General features: G+C 40.2%; 2 protein-coding genes across 2 annotated transcripts; one reads left to right on the plus strand and one right to left on the minus strand.

The window, feature by feature from the left end:
* Window positions 1-7812: 7812 nt before the first annotated feature.
* Window positions 7813-8894, minus strand: LOC110529131 (probable G-protein coupled receptor 141). Its single transcript, XM_021611271.2, has one exon. It carries the CDS (start codon window positions 8871-8873, stop codon window positions 7968-7970), a length of 906 nt encoding a protein of 301 aa, XP_021466946.1. The 5' UTR covers window positions 8874-8894; the 3' UTR covers window positions 7813-7967.
* A 9133-nt stretch (window positions 8895-18027) lies between these two features.
* On the plus strand, window positions 18028-21063 carry LOC110529132 (retinol dehydrogenase 12-like). The gene is made up of 7 exons (XM_036986880.1): window positions 18028-18032; window positions 18381-18496; window positions 18872-19027; window positions 19177-19281; window positions 19442-19651; window positions 20033-20225; window positions 20359-21063. Exons 1-7 carry the CDS (start codon window positions 18028-18030, stop codon window positions 20459-20461), a joined length of 888 nt encoding a protein of 295 aa, XP_036842775.1. The 3' UTR covers window positions 20462-21063.
* The last annotated feature ends 523 nt before the right edge of the window (window positions 21064-21586 follow it).

Consider the following 21586-nt stretch of genomic DNA (forward strand, 5'->3'; position numbering starts at 1 on the left):
ATGTACTGGCCCGTCTCCTGGTAGTGCCTCCATGCTCTGGACACTACGCTGACAGACATAGCAAACCTTCTTGCCACAGCTCGCATTGATGTGCCATCCTGGATGAGCTGCACTACCTGAGCCACTTGTGTGGGTTGTAGACTCCGTCTCATGCTACCACTAGAGTGAAAGCACCGCCAGCATTCAAAAGTGACCAAAATATCAGCCAGGAAGCATAGGAACTGAGAAGTGGTCTGTGGTCACCACCTGCAGAACCACTCCTTTATTGGGGGTGTCTTGCTAATTATCTATAATTTCCACCTGTTGTCTATTCCATTTGCACAACAGCATGTGAAATTTATTGTCAATCAGTGTTGCTTCCTAAGTGGACAGTTTGATTTCACAGAAGTGTGATTGACTTGGAGTTACATTGTGTTGTTTAAGTGTTCCCTTTATTTTTTTGAGCAGTGTATATTTTTAAACCACATATATTTTGGATTTAACGCCAAAATAAACTATTTCTCATTAACCATGATCAATGTATTAGAGAGCCACTGGGGAGTGGGGACCACATCAAGTGCAATCACAGAGATGCTATAAACTTGTAAAGCTAAAATCAATCTGGATAAGTGCTGCACAAAATATATACAAGTCGGTTGAGGAGGGAGTGCATTGAAGACGTTTGTTTCTGACTTGGCTGATACCTCATGCGCTCTCATCCTTTTGTGCGCCCTAGCTAATGATAGCACTGATGTGCGTTAGGTTGCCGTTTAAAACAGCTGCTCCCCGGCCGCCGATGACATGTACGTCGATTACCCGTCTCTTTGATTCAGAGAGGTTGCGTAAATGTCCAAGACACATTTCGGTTGAATGCATTCAGTTGTGCAACTGGCTAGGTATCCCATTTCCCTCTATAAATGCTGCGTTCATGTGCTAGTCGGAACTAGAATTGTCGGACATTTTGACATGTTAACTGGTTATAGATACACGTGCCGCTTTCAACAAATCAGCAGGTGGGACATTTCTGAGTTTCCGAGTTCCGACTAACATGTGAATGCAGCAAGAGTACCACAGTATGAATCATAAAAACTAGCGGTCAAACAGCGAAATGGTACCAATTGTTTTTAAGAAACTTCAAATAGGGGCTGTTTTTCGTGTAGGCTCACTCTGGCATGACGTTTTGACAACCATGTAAATCTCTCTCAGACAATGTGATTTATATTAATATATTTGCCTGTATTTACCCCCAACAAATGAAGTACTAATTAGCAGCTAATGTGGCTATCATAAAGAACCACATATGCCATGATGATCTGGAAAAGACTGCCGAATCGAGGCAAAGGTACGAATCTCTGGATGAACTATCGAATGTTAGCTAAATGTTCTAATGAATAAATTGGCCACATTTCTTTAAATTTACCTGTTAGCAAAGGTGGCAGATAGAGATTAAATGCAGGAGCTTGTAGGGATTTGTAGTCTTGCATGATGTCTACTTTGATGCTAATTAGCATTTTTCAATCTAAGAGTGAATACAGCCAAATATATTGATAAAAGTCACCTTGTCCGAGAGAGATTTACACGGTTATCAAAACATCACGACAGGGAAAGTCTACATAAAACACAGACATTGTTTGAAGTGGTTCTAAAATCCCAAAAAAAAATGAATGGTGGAAAGAGTATTGGAACCATTCCGTTTGACCGCTAGGTTTTATGGGTTTTATGACACCTCCACTGTGGGGCTCTTATGTGACTTGTTAAGCAAATCTTTGTCGGAGCTGAAGAAAATGGCAAGGAAGTTGGGGGTTTGTACTGTAACCATGCATTCTATGTTAAGGCAATAGACCTAAGCAGATGTGAGTATCTAAATCCAGAAATGTTCACACGGTTTAGCGCAAATATTCCTGACCATAAAACCTACTCTACCTCGGTATCCACATTGAGTACGGTTTATTCATTTCATACTAGGCCTACTACTCGAATCCTCTTACATCACTCCCTCAAAAATGTAGCTCGGATTTTATAGTCAGAGGATGACATATTAAGCTACTCAAGGTAGATGCCGGTATCGATTAACAACGGCTGGCTGGCTGCAACCAGAGTATAGCCCTATTCGCACAGGACTAGTAATACTAGAGAATGTTACACTACCGTTCAAATGTTTGGGGTCATGTCCTTGTTTTTGGGGTCATGTCCAAGAAATGTCCTTGTTTTTTAAAGAAAAGCAAATTTTTTGTTCATTAAAATCACATCAAATTGATCAGAAATAAAGTGTAGACAGTGTTAATGTTGTAAATGACTATTGTAGCTGGAAACGTCATATTATTTATGGAATATCTACATAGGCATACAGAGGCCCATTATCACTCCTGTGTTCCAATGGCACGCTGTGTTAGCTAATCCAAGTTAATCATTTTAAAAGGCTAACTGATCATTAGAAAACCCTTTTGCAATTATGTTAGCACAGCTGAAAACTGTTGTTCTGATTAAAAAAGCAACAAAACTGGCCTTCTTTAGACTAGTTGTGTATCTGGCCCATCAGCATTTGTGGGTTCGATTACCGGCTCAAAATGGCCAGAAACAAATTACTTTCTTCTGAGACTCGTCAGTCTATTCTTGTTCTGAGAAATGAAGGCTATTCCATGTGAGAAATTGCCAAGTAACTGAAGATCTGGTAGACCGCTGTGCACTACTCCCTTCACAGAACAGCGCAAACTGGCTCTAACCAGAATAGAAAGAGGAGTGGGAGGCCCCGGTGCACAACTGAGCAAGAGGAGTTTCAACGTCAACAGTGAAGAGGCGGATGCTTGTCTTCTAGTCAGAGTTGCAAAGAAAAAGCCATATCTCAGACTGGCCAATAAAAATTAAAGATTAAGAATGGCAAAAGAACACAGACACTGAACAGAGGAACTCTGCCTAGAAGTCCAGCATCCCAGAGTCGTCTCTTCACTGCTGACGTTGAAAGTTGTTGACATTTATGCAGGTTGCCTTTTATTATTTTGTTCAGTATAAAATGACTGACATGGCAGATTTGGACGGGACTTAAATTAAGAATGTTGTGATTTGTGCACATACAGTGCCTTGCGAAAGTATTCGGCCCCCTTGAACTTTGCGACCTTTTGCCACATTTCAGGCTTCAAACATAAAGATATAAAACTGTATTTTTTTGTGAAGAATCATCAACAACAAGTGGGACACAATCATGAAGTGGAAAGACATTTATTGGATATTTCAAACTTTTTAAACAAATCAAAAACTGAAAAATTGGGCGTGCAAAATTATTCAGCCCCTTTACTTTCAGTGCAGTAAACTCTCTCCAGAAGTTCAGTGAGGATCTCTGAATGATCCAATGTTGACCTAAATGACTAATGATGATAAATACAATCCACCTGTGTGTAATCAAGTCTCCGTATAAATGCACCTGCACTGTGATAGTCTCAGAGGTCCGTTAAAAGCGCAGAGAGCATCATGAAGAACAAGGAACACACCAGGCAGGTCCGAGATACTGTTGTGAAGAAGTTTAAAGCCGGATTTGGATACAAAAAGATTTCCCAAGCTTTAAACATCCCAAGGAGCACTGTGCAAGCGATAATATTGAAATGGAAGGAGTATCAGACCACTGCAAATCTACCAAGACCTGGCCGTCCCTCTAAACTTTCAGCTCATACAAGGAGAAGACTGATCAGAGATGCAGCCAAGAGGCCCATGATCACTCTGGATGAACTGCAGAGATCTACAGCTGAGGTGGGAGACTCTGTCCATAGGACAACAATCAGTTGTATATTGCACAAATCTGGCCTTTATGGAAGAGTGGCAAGAAGAAAGGTGTTTCTTAAAGATATCCATAAAAAGTGTTGTTTAAAGTTTGCCACAAGCCACCTGGGAGACACACCAAACATGTGGAAGAAGGTGCTCTGGTCAGATGAAACCAAAATTGAACTTTTTGGCAACAATGCAAAACGTTATGTTTGGCGTAAAAGCAACACAGCTGAACACACCATCCCCACTGTCAAACATGGTGGTGGCAGCATCATGGTTTGGGCCTGCTTTTCTTCAGCAGGGACAGGGAAGATTATTAAAATTGATGGGAAGATGGATGGAGCCAAATACAGGACCATTCTGGAAGAAAACCTGATGGAGTCTGCAAAAGACCTGAGACTGGGACGGAGATTTGTCTTCCAACAAGACAATGATCCAAAACATAAAGCAAAATCTACAATGGAATGGTTCAAAAATAAACATATCCAGGTGTTAGAATGGCCAAGTCAAAGTCCAGACCTGAATCCAATCGAGAATCTGTGGAAAGAACTGAAAACTGCTGTTCACAAATGCTCTCCATCCAACCTCACTGAGCTCGAGCTGTTTTGCAAGGAGGAATGGGAAAAAAATTCAGTCTCTCGATGTGCAAAACTGATAGAGACATACCCCAAGCGACTTACAGCTGTAATCGCAGCAAAAGGTGGCGCTACAAAGTATTAACTTAAGGGGGCTGAATAATTTTGCACGCCCAATTTTTCCGTTTTTGATTTGTTAAAAAAGTTTGAAATATCCAATAAATGTCGTTCCACTTCATGATTGTGTCCCACTTGTTGTTGATTCTTCACAAAAAAAATACAGTTTTATATCTTTATGTTTGAAGCCTGAAATGTGGCAAAAGGTTGCAAAGTTCAAGGGGGCCGAATACTTTCGCAAGGCACTGTATATCACTGATCACAGGTTTTTGTTGAACACCGCTGCCTTGGATGTAAAACGTCTGATACCTGATATCGGCATTATTTACACTAGGTCTTTCAACATCCTAATTTGTGCAGTGTTTCTTTACACACTTCTGCAATATACTTTCACTATTTTATACATGTTGTGTGCTTTGTTTGGAGTTGTATTTTTCAACCGAGACTGTATCACTATTGATGTCGACCACAGATGCAGCAACCAATACTTTATGGCAAGTTAGTGTAACAGTTTGCAGTGCTGTTGTTGAAGCTAAGCACCACTGAAGTGGGTACTTCATTATGAACTGTGCATGCCTACTCCTGCTATGTAATGCTTTAAAATGTAGCTGATGAGCGTTTTCAGTGATTGAGCAGTATCGCATTAATGGAAACGAAGACTGTTCTCAGGGCAGGTCTGCCGGTTTTGACTAGCATAAGTAACTTTTCGCAGCAGGTTAGGAGAACATGCATAATTAGGATAATTAACGTGGCGGGTTTAGGAGAATTAGGTTAAGGTTAGGAAAGGGTTAGCTAAAATGCAAAAATAGTCTCAACGCCACTCAAACATATTTATCTACATCCAGGCCTGCCCTGACAACAGACTTGGTTTCCACTAATGTGATGCTGCACTAATTGCAGTCATTCGATGTAGATTAATTCTTATTATAAACTGGTTGGTTCAAGCCATGAATGCTGATTGGTTGACAGCCATGGTATATCAGACATTTTTTTACTGCTCTAATTACATTGGTAACCAGTTTATAATGGCAATAAGGCACCTCAGGGGTTTGTGGTGTATGGCCTATATACCATGGCTACGGTCTGTATCCAAGCATTCCATATTACGTTGTGCACAAGAACAGCCCTTAGCCGTGGTATATTAGCCATATACCAAAGCCCTATGGCCTTATTGCTTACTTATATTATTCCTTTCTAAATAATATGGACATGTCTTCTCAAAAGGGAGGGAACTGTGAACACAAGAAACATTGTACAAACAAAGAGTAACATTTTAATCAAAAATATGATTCACTTGAAAATGTAGTTGTAAAAAATATAAAGATTGCATGATCTATCAACATGTATATGTTTGTTACAAAATTAGCATAAAATATATGTAAATGTAACAGTATGACACACTAGGTGGCTGGTTATTTAGGAATCAGTTTAGCTAACATGTACAAACCCATCAATGTGGAGTGGGAGTGTGTAACTACTTTGTTTAATGTTCCAGAACTTTACAACAGTTAGCAATAAACACAGTTCCACAGTTTGTTTTCTTGTCTTTTCTGATTTGATCAGTTTGTAGAGCATGGCGTCCACAATGCCAAGATAGTGGGTTCAATTCCAGGGACAACCAATATGTAAAATGTATGCACACATGTCTGTGAGTCGCTTTGGATAAAAACATCTGCTAAATGGCATTATCATATCCTACATAGGAAAGTGCTATAATGAGTAATTTACCTTTAAGAGTTATAACTCTTTCACTTCGAAGGATATCAAAGTATATGCACTGAGTGTACAGAACATTAGGAACACCTTCCTAATATTGAGTTGCACCCCCTTTTGCCCTCAGAACAGCCTCAACTCGTTGGGCATTGACCACAAGGTGTCGAAAGCGTTCCACAGGGGTGCTGGCTCATGTTGACTCCAATACTTCCAAAAGTTGTGTTAAGTTGACTGGATGTCCTTTGGATGGTGGGCCATTCTTGATACACACAGGAAACTGTTGAGCGTTGCAGTTCTTGACACACTCACACTGGTGCGCCTGGCACCTACCACCATACCCCATTCAAAATGAGACGGCCTACAGGGAGGAGGTGAGGGCCCTCGGAGTGTGGTGTCAGGAAAATAACCTCACACTCAACGTCAACAAAACTAAGGAGATGATTGTGGACTTCAGGAAACAGCAGAGGGAACACCCCCCTATCCACATCGATGGAACAGTAGTGGAGAGGGTAGCAAGTTTTAAGTTCCTCGGCATACACATCACAGACAAACTGAATTGGTCCACTCACACAGACAGCATCGTGAAGAAGGCGCAGCAGCGCCTCTTCAACCTCAGGAGGCTGAAGAAATTCGGCTTGTCACCAAAAGCACTCACAAACTTCTACAGATGCACAATCGAGAGCATCCTGGCGGGCTGTATCACCGCCTGGTACGGCAACTGCTCCGCCCTCAACCGTAAGGCTCTCCAGAGGGTAGTGAGGTCTGCACAACGCATCACCGGGGGCAAACTACCTGCCCTCCAGGACACCTACACCACCCGATGTCACAGGAAGGCCATAAAGATCATCAAGGACATCAACCACCCGAGCCACTGCCTGTTCACCCCGCTATCATCCAGAAGGCGAGGTCAGTACAGGTGCATCAAAGCTGGGACCGAGAGACTGAAAAACAGCTTCTATCTCAAGGCCATCAGACTGTTAAACAGCCACCACTAACACTGAGTGGCTGCTGCCAACACACTGACACTGACTCAACTCCAGCCACTTTAATAATGGGAATTGATGGGAAATGATGTAAATATATCACTAGCCACTTTAAACAATGCTACCTTATATAAATGTTACTTACCCTACATTATTCATCTCATATGCATACGTATATACTGTACTCTATATCATCGACGGTATCCTTATGTAATACATGTATCACTAGCCACTTTATACTATACTATGCCACTTTGTTTACATACTCATCTCATTTGTACATACTGTACCCGATACCATCTACTGTATCTTGCCTATGCTGCTCTGTACCATCACTCATTCATATATCCTTATGTACATATTCTTTATCCCCTTACACTGTGTACAAGACAGTAGTTTTGGAATTGTTAGTTAGATTACTTGTTATTACTGCATTGTCGGAACTAGAAGCACAAGCATTTCGCTACACTCGCATTAACATCTGCTAACCATGTGTATGTGACAAATAAAATTTGATTTGATTTGATTTGATTTGAAAAGCACTTAAATATTTTGTCTTGCCCATTCACCCTCTGAATGGCACACAGACACAATCCATGTCTCAAGGCTTGAACATATTTCTTTAACCTGTCTCCTTCTCTTCATCTACACTGATTGAAGTGGATTTAACAGGTGACATCAATAAGGGATCATAGCTTTCACCTGGATTCACCTGGTCAGTCTATGTCATGGAAAGAGCAGGTGTTCCTAATGTTTTGTGCACTGTAGTTTTGTACATTTGGTTAACATGGTGCAAATAAGGTGCAAATAGAATAATATCTGACTCAATAATCAGTATTGATAATCAAGGTACACAGCATATTGTATCACAGGGTCTGAACGACACTCTCCCTATAAAAGTCAGCATGTCAAAGCAGCTGAATGTTGTGACGGCGAGAGCAATCTCATTCTTTACCTGGAGATTGGCATTAAAATGACTCACATAGTAAATCCTGAATGCATTGTATGGAACAAAGCATACTATAATGGCCAGCATAAAGAAAATACTTTTGATCTGAGCCCAAAACTCCTGTTGCGAGAAGATCATCGCCCTGTGAGTTCTGTACACACTCCACAGAATACACATCTGACAACAGCCCAGGGCTAATGTAAGTATGATGATGAGAGCACTGAGGATGTAGTTCAGCACAGCTACAGCATGTTTCTCATCAAAAACTCCTCCAAAGTTAAAGCACTGATTTTCACTGGTGGTTGTGTTACTGTCTGTAGATGATCCATATTTCACAGCAGTTAAAGGGACCACCACAATTAGCATGAGGCCCCAGACAGCAGCACTGGCCCCTAGGGCATGTAGCCTCCTGTAGAACACCTGCTTAGAACTCCTGAAGAAGTCGTGATAGCGGATCACCAGAATTATCACGTAGAAGATAAAGGCTAGGTACATGTGGGCGAGGATCATGGCACTGACCACCTTGCAGAAGTTAGGCCCGAGATGCCACTCGCCGGCCGCGTAGAAGTAGAGGCGGAAGGGCACGGTCAGGAGAAAGAGGATGTGGACCATGATCAGGTTCAAGACGGCTGTGGTGGTCACCGAGCAGGCGTTGAACTTGATGTTGTTGATCATGAGGGACATGCTGATGATCCCTCCAATAAGCACTATAGTGTATATTGACAGCAATGCATATCTGTATGATTTAGGTATGACATTGTCATCTATGTTGTCGCAAGATGTATTGCTCTCATTCCCCATTCTCTCGTCTTGGGTCTCTGAAATGCTAAATAAGGAGTAAGTTTGAAGTAAGACATTTAACACTATTATTTAGATACAAAGAGTATGCTTATAAATTCACTGTTTGGTTAGTTAGGTGGTCGTCTTACCTTAGTTGAATGCACCAACTGTGAGTGGCTCTGGATAAGAGCGTCTGCTAAATGACCAAAATGTAAATGTAGATGTAAATGTAGAAGATAATGCGGGCTCTCTCACAATCGTTCTATCTCTCCATCAATTCTATTCAAATTGCATCCAAAATGGACATTGATCTATCATACCCATAGAATCTGTACATAGCTAAACAGCACTGACAAATAACAGTCATGATCTAAGTCGTCTGAAAAGCTTAATAAAGAGATCTGGCAAAGGGAATAGGTGAGAATATAGTAAAACAGACAACATCTGAATAAATAGAAACACAAATTTAGCTGATCCTCTTCTGAAGCAACACATGAGAGAAACACATGGTCATACCTTTGACATAACATAAGGTTGTCCGTTTCAGAGTACTCACCGGCTGCATACACACCTAAGAACTGGCCTCTCCAGTAGTCATTGGTATGCATATACGACCTGTCAGGAGGTACAGTTGGATAATTATTGACTCCAATGACAAGAGTTGTCCTGCGTGTGGCTTGTAGCTGATAGATTTTACCAGATTTCTAGTAAAGTACAGTACCAGTCAAAAGTTTGGACACACCTACTCATTCAAGGGACTTTCTTTATTTTTACTAATTTCTACATTGTAGAATAGTGAGGACATCAAAACTATGAAATAACACATATGGAATCATGTAGTAACCAAAATAACTGTTAAACAAATCTAAATATATTTTATATTTTAGATTCTTCAAAGTAGCCACCCTTTGCCTTGAAAACTGCTTTGCACACTCTTGGCATTCTCTCAACCAGCTTCATGAGTCACCTGGGGTGCATTTCAATTAACAGGTGCCTTATTAAAAGTTCATTTGTGGAATTTCTTTCCATCTTAATGCGTTTGAGCCAATCAGTTGTGTTGTGACAAGGTAGGGAGATGGTATAAAGAAGATTGCCCTATTTGGTAAAAGACCAAGTCCATATTATGGCAAGAACAGCTCAAATAAGCAAAGAGAAACGACAGTAAATCATTACTTTAGGACATGGTCAGTCAATACAAAACATTTCAAGAACTTCAAGTGCAGTCGCAAAAACCATCAAGTGCTATGATGAAACTGTCTCTCATGAGGACCGCCACAGGAAAGGAAGGCCCAGAGTTACCACTGCTGCAGAGGATAAGTTAGTTGTAGTTACGAGCCTCCGATTGCAGCCCAAATAAATGCTTCACTGAGTGGTCAAATTTCTGCAAAGAAACCACTACTAAAGGACACCAATAATAAGAAGAGACTTGCTTGGGCCAAGAAACAAGAGCAATGGACATTAGACCGCTGGAATTCTGTCCTTTGGTCTGATGAGTCAAAATTTGAGATTTTTGGTTCCAACCGCCATGTTTTTGTGAGACGCAGAGTAGGCGAACGGATGATCTCTGCATGTGTGGTTCCCACTGTGAAGCATGGAGGATGAGGTGTGACGGTGTGGGGGTGCTTTTCTGGTGACCCTCTCAGTGATTTATTTAGAATTCAAGGCACACTTAACCAGCATGTCTACCACAGCATTTTGCAGCGATACGCCATCCCATCTGGTTTGCGCTTAGCGGGACTATCATTTGTTTTTCAACACTCTAATGACCCAAAACACACCTCCAGGCTGTGTAAGGGCTATTTGAACAAGAAGAGTGATGGAGTGCTGCATCAGATGACCTGGCCTCCACAATCACCGACCTCAACCCAATTGAGGTGGTTTGGGATGAGTTGGACCGCAGAGTGAAGGAAAAGCAGTCAACAAGTGCTCAGCATATGTGGGAACTCCTTCAAGACTGTTGGAAAATAATTCCTCATGACGTTGGTTGAGAGAATGCCAAGAGTGTGCAAAGCTGTCATCAAGGCAAAGGGTGGCTACTTTGAAGAATCTAAAATCTAAAATATATTTTGATTTGTTGAACACTTTTTTGGTTACTACATGATTCCATATTTGTTATTTCATAGTTTTGATGTCTTCACTATTATTCTACAATGTAGAAAATAGTACAAATAAATAAAAACAGTTGAATGAGTAGATGTGTCCAAACTTTTGACTGAGACTGTAGATCAATTTATCTACGGCGGAAGTATAACCAAATACTTCCTATTACTGACAGGCGAGACATGAAAGCAAATATTGGCTGAATATCAAAGATAAGGTTACAGTAATTCCCTTTGGGTTTATATATTGTCAATGCTAATTTACCATTTACTGAGAGCAGGAGGAGGAGTCTCTGGATGCAGTAAATCTGTCTGCCAGGAAGGTACCCAACATGCTATGTAGATCATGACACTGATACACTCGTCTTTATCTTAGGAGACATATTCCATAATCCTTTATTAGTGCAGAATAGAGAACTGAAATAAGGAACTAAAACACCTTTCTAATCTACAGCATCACTAAATGGAAAGTCAACAAATACCCTTACATTTTCCTCCCAATGATAAAGCATGAACTGAAGAAGCCCAGAACATTTCCTGATTTCTTTGTATTGCCTTTGTAAACCGGCTTAATTTAGCTATTGGTGGTACTGCATAAAAGTTATTTTCAACATTGCATCAATTGTACTGTATGCACAGCACATTCGCACAACGTCTTCAATTTTGAATTGTGTAGATATATATGGTACCATTTCATTTTTAAAGGCAATACAAAGAAATCAAGAAGTGTAAGGGGCTTCTCCAGTCCATACTTTATCAGTGGGAGGAGCATTAAAGGGTATTTGTTGACTTTCTATTTAGTGATGGTGTAGATTATAAAGGTGTTTCAGTTCATTGTTTTCAGTTCTCTTTTCTGCACCAATAAATGATTTAGAAATATGTTACCTGGAACCGGCTCCTGCACCTTGGGTCAAAGTGAGAGCCAGGTGAAACCAAGCTCCAGCACTTTACGGGTCCAAAGAGAAGTAGGTTAAAACACAGGTTAAAAGTACAATAAACTAAGGTTAGGTCTAGGGTTAACCCTAGCTTCATGTCCACATCCTGGTTCAACCCTAACTTAAGCCTCACCCACAACCCTAACCCTAGCTTCATGTCCACATCCCGGGTTCAACACTTTCCCTTGCCTCAACCACAACCCTAGCTTCATGTCCATATTCCTGTTCAACTCCAACCACAACCCTTATCCTAATCTTGGCATAACCCTAACTAGGTTTGAATAGCAACCTGGGTACGGAGATTTTCCACCCAAACCCACTCCCCTTTTTCGGGATAAATATCTGCAAGAAACCGGTAAATTCAAATCAATTATTTCTATGAACAGCATGACGTGAAACGGAACTGTTAAATTATATGTGTCTAAATCTGTCTTCTCTATGGACCCCGGCCTACTCTCTGCTATCTGTATGATCAATCATCAAAGCTCAGGGTGGGGACAGACAGCGTATCTCAGTATAGAGCACAGCGCATAATGCATGTATCATCTCATCAGGGTAACTTTTTTTCTTATGAAAGGTAGGACTACATTTGCTGCAGTAATATAAAGACTGAATGTGGTCTAATTTACATATCTCAATCTGCCGATTTGTTTGATTTAATTGCAGCTGCAGAGTTTTAAAACAGCCTATCACGCAAATATTGTTACCTTAAATGACTGCACATGCGGGCACTCTCACAATCGTTCTATCTCTCCATCAATTCTATTCAAATTGCATCCAATATGGACATTGATCTATCATACCCATAGAATCTGTACATAGCTAAACAGCACCGACAAATAACAGTCATGATCTAAGTCGTCTGAAAAGCTCAATAAAGAGATCTGGCAAAGGGAATACGTGAGAATATAGTAAAACAGACAACATCTGAATAAATAGAAACACAAATTTAGCTGACCCTCTTCTGAAGCAACACATGAGAGAAACACATGGTCATACCTTTGACATAACATAAGGTTGTCCTTTTCAGAGTACTTACTGGTTGCACACACACATAAGAACTGGCCTCTCCAGTAGTCATTGGTATGCAGATACGACCTGTCAGGTGGTACAGTTGGATAATTATTGACTACAATGACAAGAGTTTTCCTGTGTGTGGCTTACAGCCGATACTATGTGTGGAGATCTCATTTCACTGTTTATCAAATTTCTAGTAAAGTACAGTACCAGTCATAAGTTTGGACACATCTACTCATTCAAGTAATTTATTTAATTTTACTATTTTCTACATTGTAGAATAATAGTGAAGACATCAACACTATGAAATAACACATATGGAAGAATCATGTAGTAACCATGCACATCTAATTTACATATCTCAATCTGCTTATTTTATTTAATTTAATTGCAGCTGCAAAGTTTTAAAACAGCCTATCACGCAAATATCGTTGCTTTTAAATCAGTACGTATGCGGGGACTTTCACTATACAGTCGTGGCCAAAAGTTTTGAGAATGACACAAATATACATTTCCACAAAGTTTGCTGCTGCAGTGTCTTTAGATATTTGTCAGATGTTACTATGGAATGCTGAAGTATAATTACAAGCATTTTCATAAGTGTCAAAGGCGTTTATTGACAATTACATGAAGTTGATGCAAAGAGTCAATGTTTGCAGTGTTGACCCTTCTTTTTCAAGACCTTTGCAATCCGCCCTGGCATGCTGTCAATTAACTTCTGGGCCACATCCTGACTGATGGCAGCCCGTTCTTGCATAATCAATGCTTGGAGTTTGTCAGAATTTGTGGGGTTTTGTTTGTTCACCCGCCTCTTGAGGTTTGACCAAAGGTTCTCAATGGGATTAAGGTCTGGGGAGTTTCCTGGCCATGGACCCAAAATATCGATGTATTGTTCCCCGAGCCACTTAGTTATTACTTTTGCCTTATGGCAAGGTGCTCCATCATGCTGGGAAAGGCCTTGTTTGTCACCAGACTGTTCCTGGATGGTTGGAAGAAGTTGCTCTCGGAGGATGTGTTGGTACCATTCTTTATTCATGGCTGTGTTCTTAGGCACAATTGTGAGAGATCCCACTCCCTTGGCTGAGAAGCAACCCCACACATGAATGGTCTCAGGATGCTTTACTGTTGGCATGACACGGGACTGATGGTAGCGCTCACCTTGTCTTCTCCAGACAAGCTTTTTTCCAGATGCCCCAAACAATCGGAAAGGGGATTTATCAGTGAAAATGACTTTACCCCAGTCTTCAGCAGTCCAATCCCTGTACCTTTTGTAGAATATCAGTTTGTCCCTGATGTTTTTCCTGGAGAGAAGTGGCTTCTTTGCTGCCCTTCTTGACACCAAGCCATCCTCCAAAAGTCTTCACCTCACTGTGCATACAGATGCACTCACATCTACCTGCTGCCATTCCTGAGCAAGCTCTGTACTGGTGGTGCCCCGATCCCGCAGCTGAATCAACTTTAGGAGACGGTCCTGGCACTTGCTGTTCTTTCTTGGGTGCCCTGAAGCCTTCTTCACAACAATTGAACCGCTCTCCTTGAAGTTCTTGATGATCCGATAAATGGATGATTTTGGTGCAATCTTACTGGCAGTCTTATATAGCCTCTGTCTCTTGCACAAAAGAACCTGCGCTCCACTGGCCTCTCTCCTAAGAAAACGCTCCTTAACTCTTGGAGTCCCAGGAAAAGCTAGACTAGAATAGCTTGCTGAAAAATGTGTTTCTTATGCATTTCTTATGCTAATAGACTATTCCAAGCAGGATGCAAGCTCTTGTTTGTTGAATGTTAATACAGCAGCCAATATAACTCACAGGTAGGGAACCGTGATGGTGGTAGAATACAGCAGCTATTTATTCAGACCCATAACCATTCAATATACATGAAGAGAAGTGATATCCATCTGCATCTTATTCTATATCGTTACGATGATGAAGATAAGGACATTACATTTATTTGATTTAACTGTTGAAAGCCAGGAAGGAATGAAGCAACAATAAATATATAGAGAAAGAGAAGGTAGCTATGCAAGTTGCACAACATTAGGGGAAATATTTTGAAAGGTATATACAGTTGAAGTCGGAAGTTTACATACACCATAGCCAAAAACATTTAAACTCCGTTTTTCACAATTCCTGACATTTAATCCTAGTAAAAATTCGCTGTCTTAGGTCAGTTAGGATCACCACTTTATTTTAAGAATGTGAAATGTCAGAATAGTAGTAGAGAGAATGATTTATTTCAACTTTTATTTATTTTATCACATTCCCAGTGGGTCAGAAGTTTACATACACTCAATTAGTATTTGGTAGCATTGCCTTTAAATTGTTTAACTTGGGTCAAATGTTTCGGGTAGCCTCCCCACAATAAGTTGGGTGAATTTTGGCCCATTCCTCCTGACGGAGCTGGTGTAACTGAGTCAGGTTTGTAGGCCTCCATGCTCGCACACGCTTTTTCAGTTCTGCCCACAAATTTTATATAGGATTGAGGTCAGGGCTTTGTGTTGGCCACTCCAATACCTTGACTTTGTTGTACTTAAGCCATTTTGCCACAACTTTGGAAGTATGCTTGGGGTCATTGTCCATTTGGAAGACCCATTTGCAACTAGGCTGATGTCTTGAGATGGTGCTTCAATATATTTTGTGAAGTGCACCAGTCCCTCCTGCAGCAAAGCACCTACACAACATGTTGCTGCCACCCCTGTGCTTCATGGTTGGGCATTCTTATCCCTTGCTTTCTAGCTAGCCAGTCACGACCTCTATATAATCAACTCGGGGGTCTAGCACCTTCCACAGAGTTACATTATTTTCCAGAGAATGCATAGTGCCTCGAGTTGATTATCCCTTTTATACCATGGCTATAATTTAACACAGTTACTGTACCACTATAAATGTGTTCATTTGCAGTTAGAAATGTTTTCCACATCCACTGAAGTAGCTAGCAAGTTTACTATATACCTTAGCTACAGTATTTGCCTTGGTATCCAAACAAACATACCTGCTAGTTTAGCTAAGCAAACCATAAGTCCTGTCTTGCTATTCAACAATGCCAATAATGTTTTTTATTCGACTTTTGCTTTCAAAAGCAGCTCAAACATAGAACAAGTAAGAAGCCATTGAATGCTACCGTGCTGATATACCGTGCGTTTTAGGTCAATAATGTACGCTCTAGAATGCCCTTCAAGCCAATCAGAAATTAGTGTTCAATAATGCCACGGTATAAAACTAGATAAAGGGACAGTTGGGAAAGATAGATCCTGAGAGGGTTTGTGCTGATTGTATGGAGATTGTGACAGCTGGTTAAGTGGCGTCCCTTGAGAAGGCAAGAACAAGATGTATGTCAGGAGAAGTGCAGTATTATCATAAGGAGACGTATACTTGTGGAGGAGGAATTGAGGGAAAAAGAGAAGTCTACGACAGATAGGGAGAAAGAGGGTAAGCTTGAGTCTGTTTAAAAAAGGGAGATTGAAGACAGGAGGAGAAATAGAAGTGAATGAGGAGGAAGTGTCAGGATAAAGATGAGTCTGTGACAGTAGGAGTGAAGTTTTTGGAAAAAGTAGACCCTTGCCTTTTGGCTGATCCATTTTTGGTTTCAGGGTGCTGTGAAATTGGTGAGGGGAACCAGAAGTGGTCTTGTGATAATTGTTTGTGTTTCTGCTGGTCAGAGGGAGCAGGCACTCCGTGTTAAGCGAATGGGGGCAAGAGATGTGAATTGTTTTGCTCTCAAGAAAAGGGCGCCATTGAATGCAGTGATTACTGGAGTAGAGGTAAATGTGAAAGCTGACCAACTGAAGGGAAAGATTCCCGGTGTTTGTGATGCTCGTCGTTTGGTGCTACTCAGACAGGGTGGCGTGAGTGGTGAAACAGAAGAGTCGTTGTCTGTTCTTTTGACTTTTGATGTTGTGTCTTTGCCCGACAAAGTGATGTTAGTTTATCCTGTGCAAGCTTTTGTGCCGAATACATTACATTGTTACAGGTGTCAAGTTTATCACATGCCAGCCAATCAGTATTCAGGGCCCGAACAACCCAGTTTATAATGTGGTGTAAAGCATATTTATTACTTGTTTGTTTCTTAGGGATTCATTTAACTATAACTAAAACACTATAGCAATTATGCCAACCACTAGATGGTGGTGTTGGTCAGGTTTTTAACTAAACTAGGAAAGTCCAGATACTATTTATTTAATAATTTGTCTACGACAGGCTATATCTAATACAATGTTTTATTAGAGGCTGTAATAGTCTTGTTCGTCATCAAAAGACATGGAGAGACAAACCTCCAAAAGAATAACATTGGAAAGTAATAGCAGTATCTTCTGATCAAGTTAATCAGTTTATTAATCATATTTTGTACTTATTCAACTATCCAATAATAAGAAGCATGTTTATTTAAATAGTTAATGCCCTAAACATCAGCTCATATTACATAACTCTCATAAATCATGACAAATATTCCTACATACAAATATATGTTTATTGTCCCTCTGCATTCCTGAGTAATAAAAAAAAAGATTGTTTTGCCTCTACTTCTTTTATGGTTTGTCTCAGGATTAGAACAACCCTAATCTCGGTTAACCTAGAAGTAAAATCCTGCGTAATTTGGTCAGCTGTACATGCAGAATCTGCCCACGGGATATTAGTACAACTCTCTTCATTCAAATAGCCATTCCTTCTAGCTGGTATTCACTTTAACCTTTCCAGTTTTAAGAGTGTTGCGTTTATAGGTCAGAACAATATTTTAATAAACTTTTCTCATTCATAGTACGTTATCAATGGTACAGTATGTTACGTTGTGAAATTCTCTTTTCAGTATCGTCATCTCAATGTTCTCAAAATAGTATTTTTTTGCTTTTCATTTTTTTCAAAAAGAAATGATTGCTTCAACATGCAGTCTAAAATCAGATCTCAGTAGTGTTCAAGAATTGCTGATATGTATTGAAATGGTTATATGCACAGGCTCCTGCTGATCCTGATTGGATCATGTGGCAGAACTTTTGCAGATTATCTAGGATTAGTTGTTACAACCCCAATCTGACCCACTACAATAATCCAGTCCTTAACTCTAACATAGCATACACTACACCCTTACTCGATCAGCAATTCAACTAGTGTAATTCTTTAGAGAAAGGACATGCTGTGAGACAACACGGTAGGGAGTCTGTGTGGCGGCCAACAGCTCTAGAATGTCAAACATTTATACAATAAGGTAGGCTGTGCATGCTCTTCTACTCTACTCATTCTGTTGTTGGTTTATGTGAATGTTGCTTTACTTGGCTCAAGTTGCTGCATTGATTGTACATCATCTGCCAGCTCAGTATGTAGGACAGTGATCCAACATAATTAAGGGGGGTTACACCTCCAAAGTATTATTTGAAATGTATCAAAACCATTTTAAAAGCTTTACTTATTCCAGGTCTGATTTAGCAACATATGTCATTTTTACTGTATCTGCTCACAATCACACATGTTCCTATGTTTCTCTAGAGCTATTCTCTGTGGTCAGTGGTCCTCTAGTGAAAGACTAGATGGCAAAACGGTTATCATTACTGGAGCCAATGCTGGCATTGGCAAAGAGACAGCAATGGACCTGGCAAAGAGAGGTAAGTACACTTGTGTAACAGTATAACTTTAGACCGTTCCCTCGCCCGAACCAGGGACCCTCTGCACACATCAACAACAGTCACCCACGAAGCATCGTTACCCATCGCTCCACAAAAGCCACAGCCCTTGCAGAGCAAGGGGAACCACTACTTCAAGGTCTCAGAGCAAGTGACGCGACCGAATGAAACGCTATTTAGCGCGCACCACCGCTAACTAAGCTAGCCGTTTCACATCCGTTACACTTGCACCAGCATGTTAGTATACAGTACATGTACCACCATGTTGTGGTGAAAGGATGGGTAGCATGATGCATGTTTGTTGACATAAACTGTACATATTTGACATATACTCTGACATTTTTCTATAATCATCAGGGGGCAGGATAATCTTGGCCTGCAGAGACTTGGGCAGAGCTGAGGCGGCACAGAGAGAGATCATTGAGAAATCTGGAAACCCCAACATTGTGACCAGAAAGATGGATTTGTCCGACACAAAGTCCATTAGAGAATTTGCAGAGTTAATCAACAGGGGTTTGTAGAGACTTGTCACTCGTCCAATCTCTTTATAATCTCAATGTGATGACTTTGTCTCATGTAGAAATACAATATGGAATATAATACAAAACACAATCAGTCTTAACTTCAGTGATTACTTTTTTTATTTGGAAATACTCTTTCAGAGGAGAAACAAGTGAACATTCTTATCAACAATGCTGGGATCATGATGTGTCCATACTCTAAGACCGCAGATGGCTTTGAGATGCAGTTTGGAGTGAACCATTTGGGTGAGACAGAGCAACCTAACACAAATGAAGAGATACAAATAGGCTATAGGGGTGAAATTATATATTATCTATAGTTCTTACCCTATGAAAATATTAGTCAGTAATACGTTGTATAAGAAATCTACTGTAGAGTAGCATGTTAGAATATCATGTCTTTCAGGTCACTTCCTGCTCACCTTCCTGCTGATTGATCTGATAAAGAGATCCAGACCAGCCAGAATCATCAACCTGTCCTCCATGGCTCACAAATGGGGTTGGATCCAGCTAGAGGACATCAACAGTGAGAGGAGCTACCACTCCAGAAGAGCATATGGACAGAGCAAATTAGCAAACATCCTGAGTATACGGTCCCTGGCCAAGAGACTAAAAGGTTTGTGTTACATTTTTTTTTCTCCCATATTGGTGTTGACATTATCAGTGGACCTGGGCAAGCAAAACAAACTGCATTGAAAACACTGCGGTTTATGATAGAAGCTTTGCAAGATTGGCTGGCTTTCCATCATAGAAGTTTTGCATCATTGGCTAGCTTAAAGATAATACTTTTCTTAGAACGTCTTATCTTGTTCACTAATATACTTTCTAGCACTGCTGTTCTTTTACAAACATCCAATAATTACTGTTTTATGAGATTGTCGATCCAGGCCCCTAAATCTTGTTATTTTGTGCTTATTCTCTAAGATAAAAGGTAATATGTGATAACTGCACTATTTAGAAGAGGTTTGATTCTCTACTTCCATTTTTCCTTTGTTAGACACTGGAGTGACAGTTTATGCAGTCCATCCAGGTATAGTGAGGACTGAGCTGAAGAGACACATGAATTTAGCCCTGCTGATATCCTGGAAGATTGTCAGACCTTTCACCAAAACTATTGTACAAGGTGCCCAGACCTCCATCTACTGTGCTGTGGAGCCAGAGCTGGAGACAGAGAGTGGTGGATATTACAGGTGAAATCACACAATGAAGTGAATTGGTTTTTAGACCACAGTGACATTTTAGATAAATCCTAGGTTTACATAAGATATTTAGTATATGATACACATATAATTTGTTACTGAATTGTATTTGCATTGTTCACAGTGACTGTAAACCCTCCAGCTGTACCAGGGCTGCCAGGGATGATGAGATGGCTCAGAAACTATGGGAACTCAGCTGCCAAATGCTTGGGATAACATGGGACTGAACATCATCCTTGAATATCATTATAGATAGGCTAGAATATGTCAATTGTTTGAAAAGTGCATGCCTTGAATGCTTACACAATAGGTTATACTATGGAATCTATAGTTATACTATTGTTATGCATACTATGAATATGAATGCTGTATACGCAGAGCTTGACTTGGGATGAAATTGGTCCATTAGAATATGTACACAGAAATTCCCAAATGGCATTAGCCTATGTTATAGAGACCTGATTATTCAGAGTTAAGGGTTCATACTCAGTTTGACATATGGAATTTCATAACTTTTCCATTACTTTTAACCAAATGTCCATGACCATTAATTGGTGGCATCTCTATGTAGCCTACATGGAAAAAGTCAGCATGAATGTGATATTGACACTAGAAGGCTGCTGGTCTCCGATCACATGTAGCCCTACTAGCTCCTGTCGTTGTGCCCTTGATCAAGGCACTTAACCCCCCACAAAGTAGAATAAATGCACTTTTAACAGGATCGGTGTCCCCCTGCAGGACGGTTGAGCTAACATGCGCTAATATGATTAGCATGACGTTGTAAGTAACAAGACCATTTCCCAGGACATAGACAAATCTGATATGAGCAGAAAGCTTAAATTTGTGTTAATATAACTGCACTGTCCAATTTACAGTATCTATTACAGTAAAAGAATACCATGCTATTGTTTGAGGAGAGTGCACACTTATGTCCATGAAAATGTATCAATAAACTAATTAGGTACATTTGGGCAAACTTGATACAACATTTTGAACCGCAATGCAATGGTTCTTTGGATTAGTCTAAAACATTGCACATACAATGCTGCCATTTAGTGGCCAAAATCTAAATTGTGCCTAAACTGGAATAATACATTGTGGCCTTTCTCTTGCATTTCAAAGATGATGGAACAAAAAAACAAATGTTATTTTCTTTGTATTATATTTTGTGTTATATTCTCTATTAATTACACTAGCTATAACATTTCCACAAACTTCAAAGTGTTTCCTTTCAAATGGTATCAAGAATATGCATAACCTTGCTTCAGGTCCTGAGCTACAGGCAGTTAGATTTGGGTATGTCATTTTAGGCGAATATTGAAAAAAGGGTCCGATCCTTTTTTAGACATTGA

Source organism: Oncorhynchus mykiss, chromosome 8, assembly GCF_013265735.2.
Source record: "Oncorhynchus mykiss isolate Arlee chromosome 8, USDA_OmykA_1.1, whole genome shotgun sequence".
In the NCBI taxonomy this organism is placed as follows: Eukaryota; Metazoa; Chordata; class Actinopteri; order Salmoniformes; family Salmonidae; genus Oncorhynchus; species Oncorhynchus mykiss.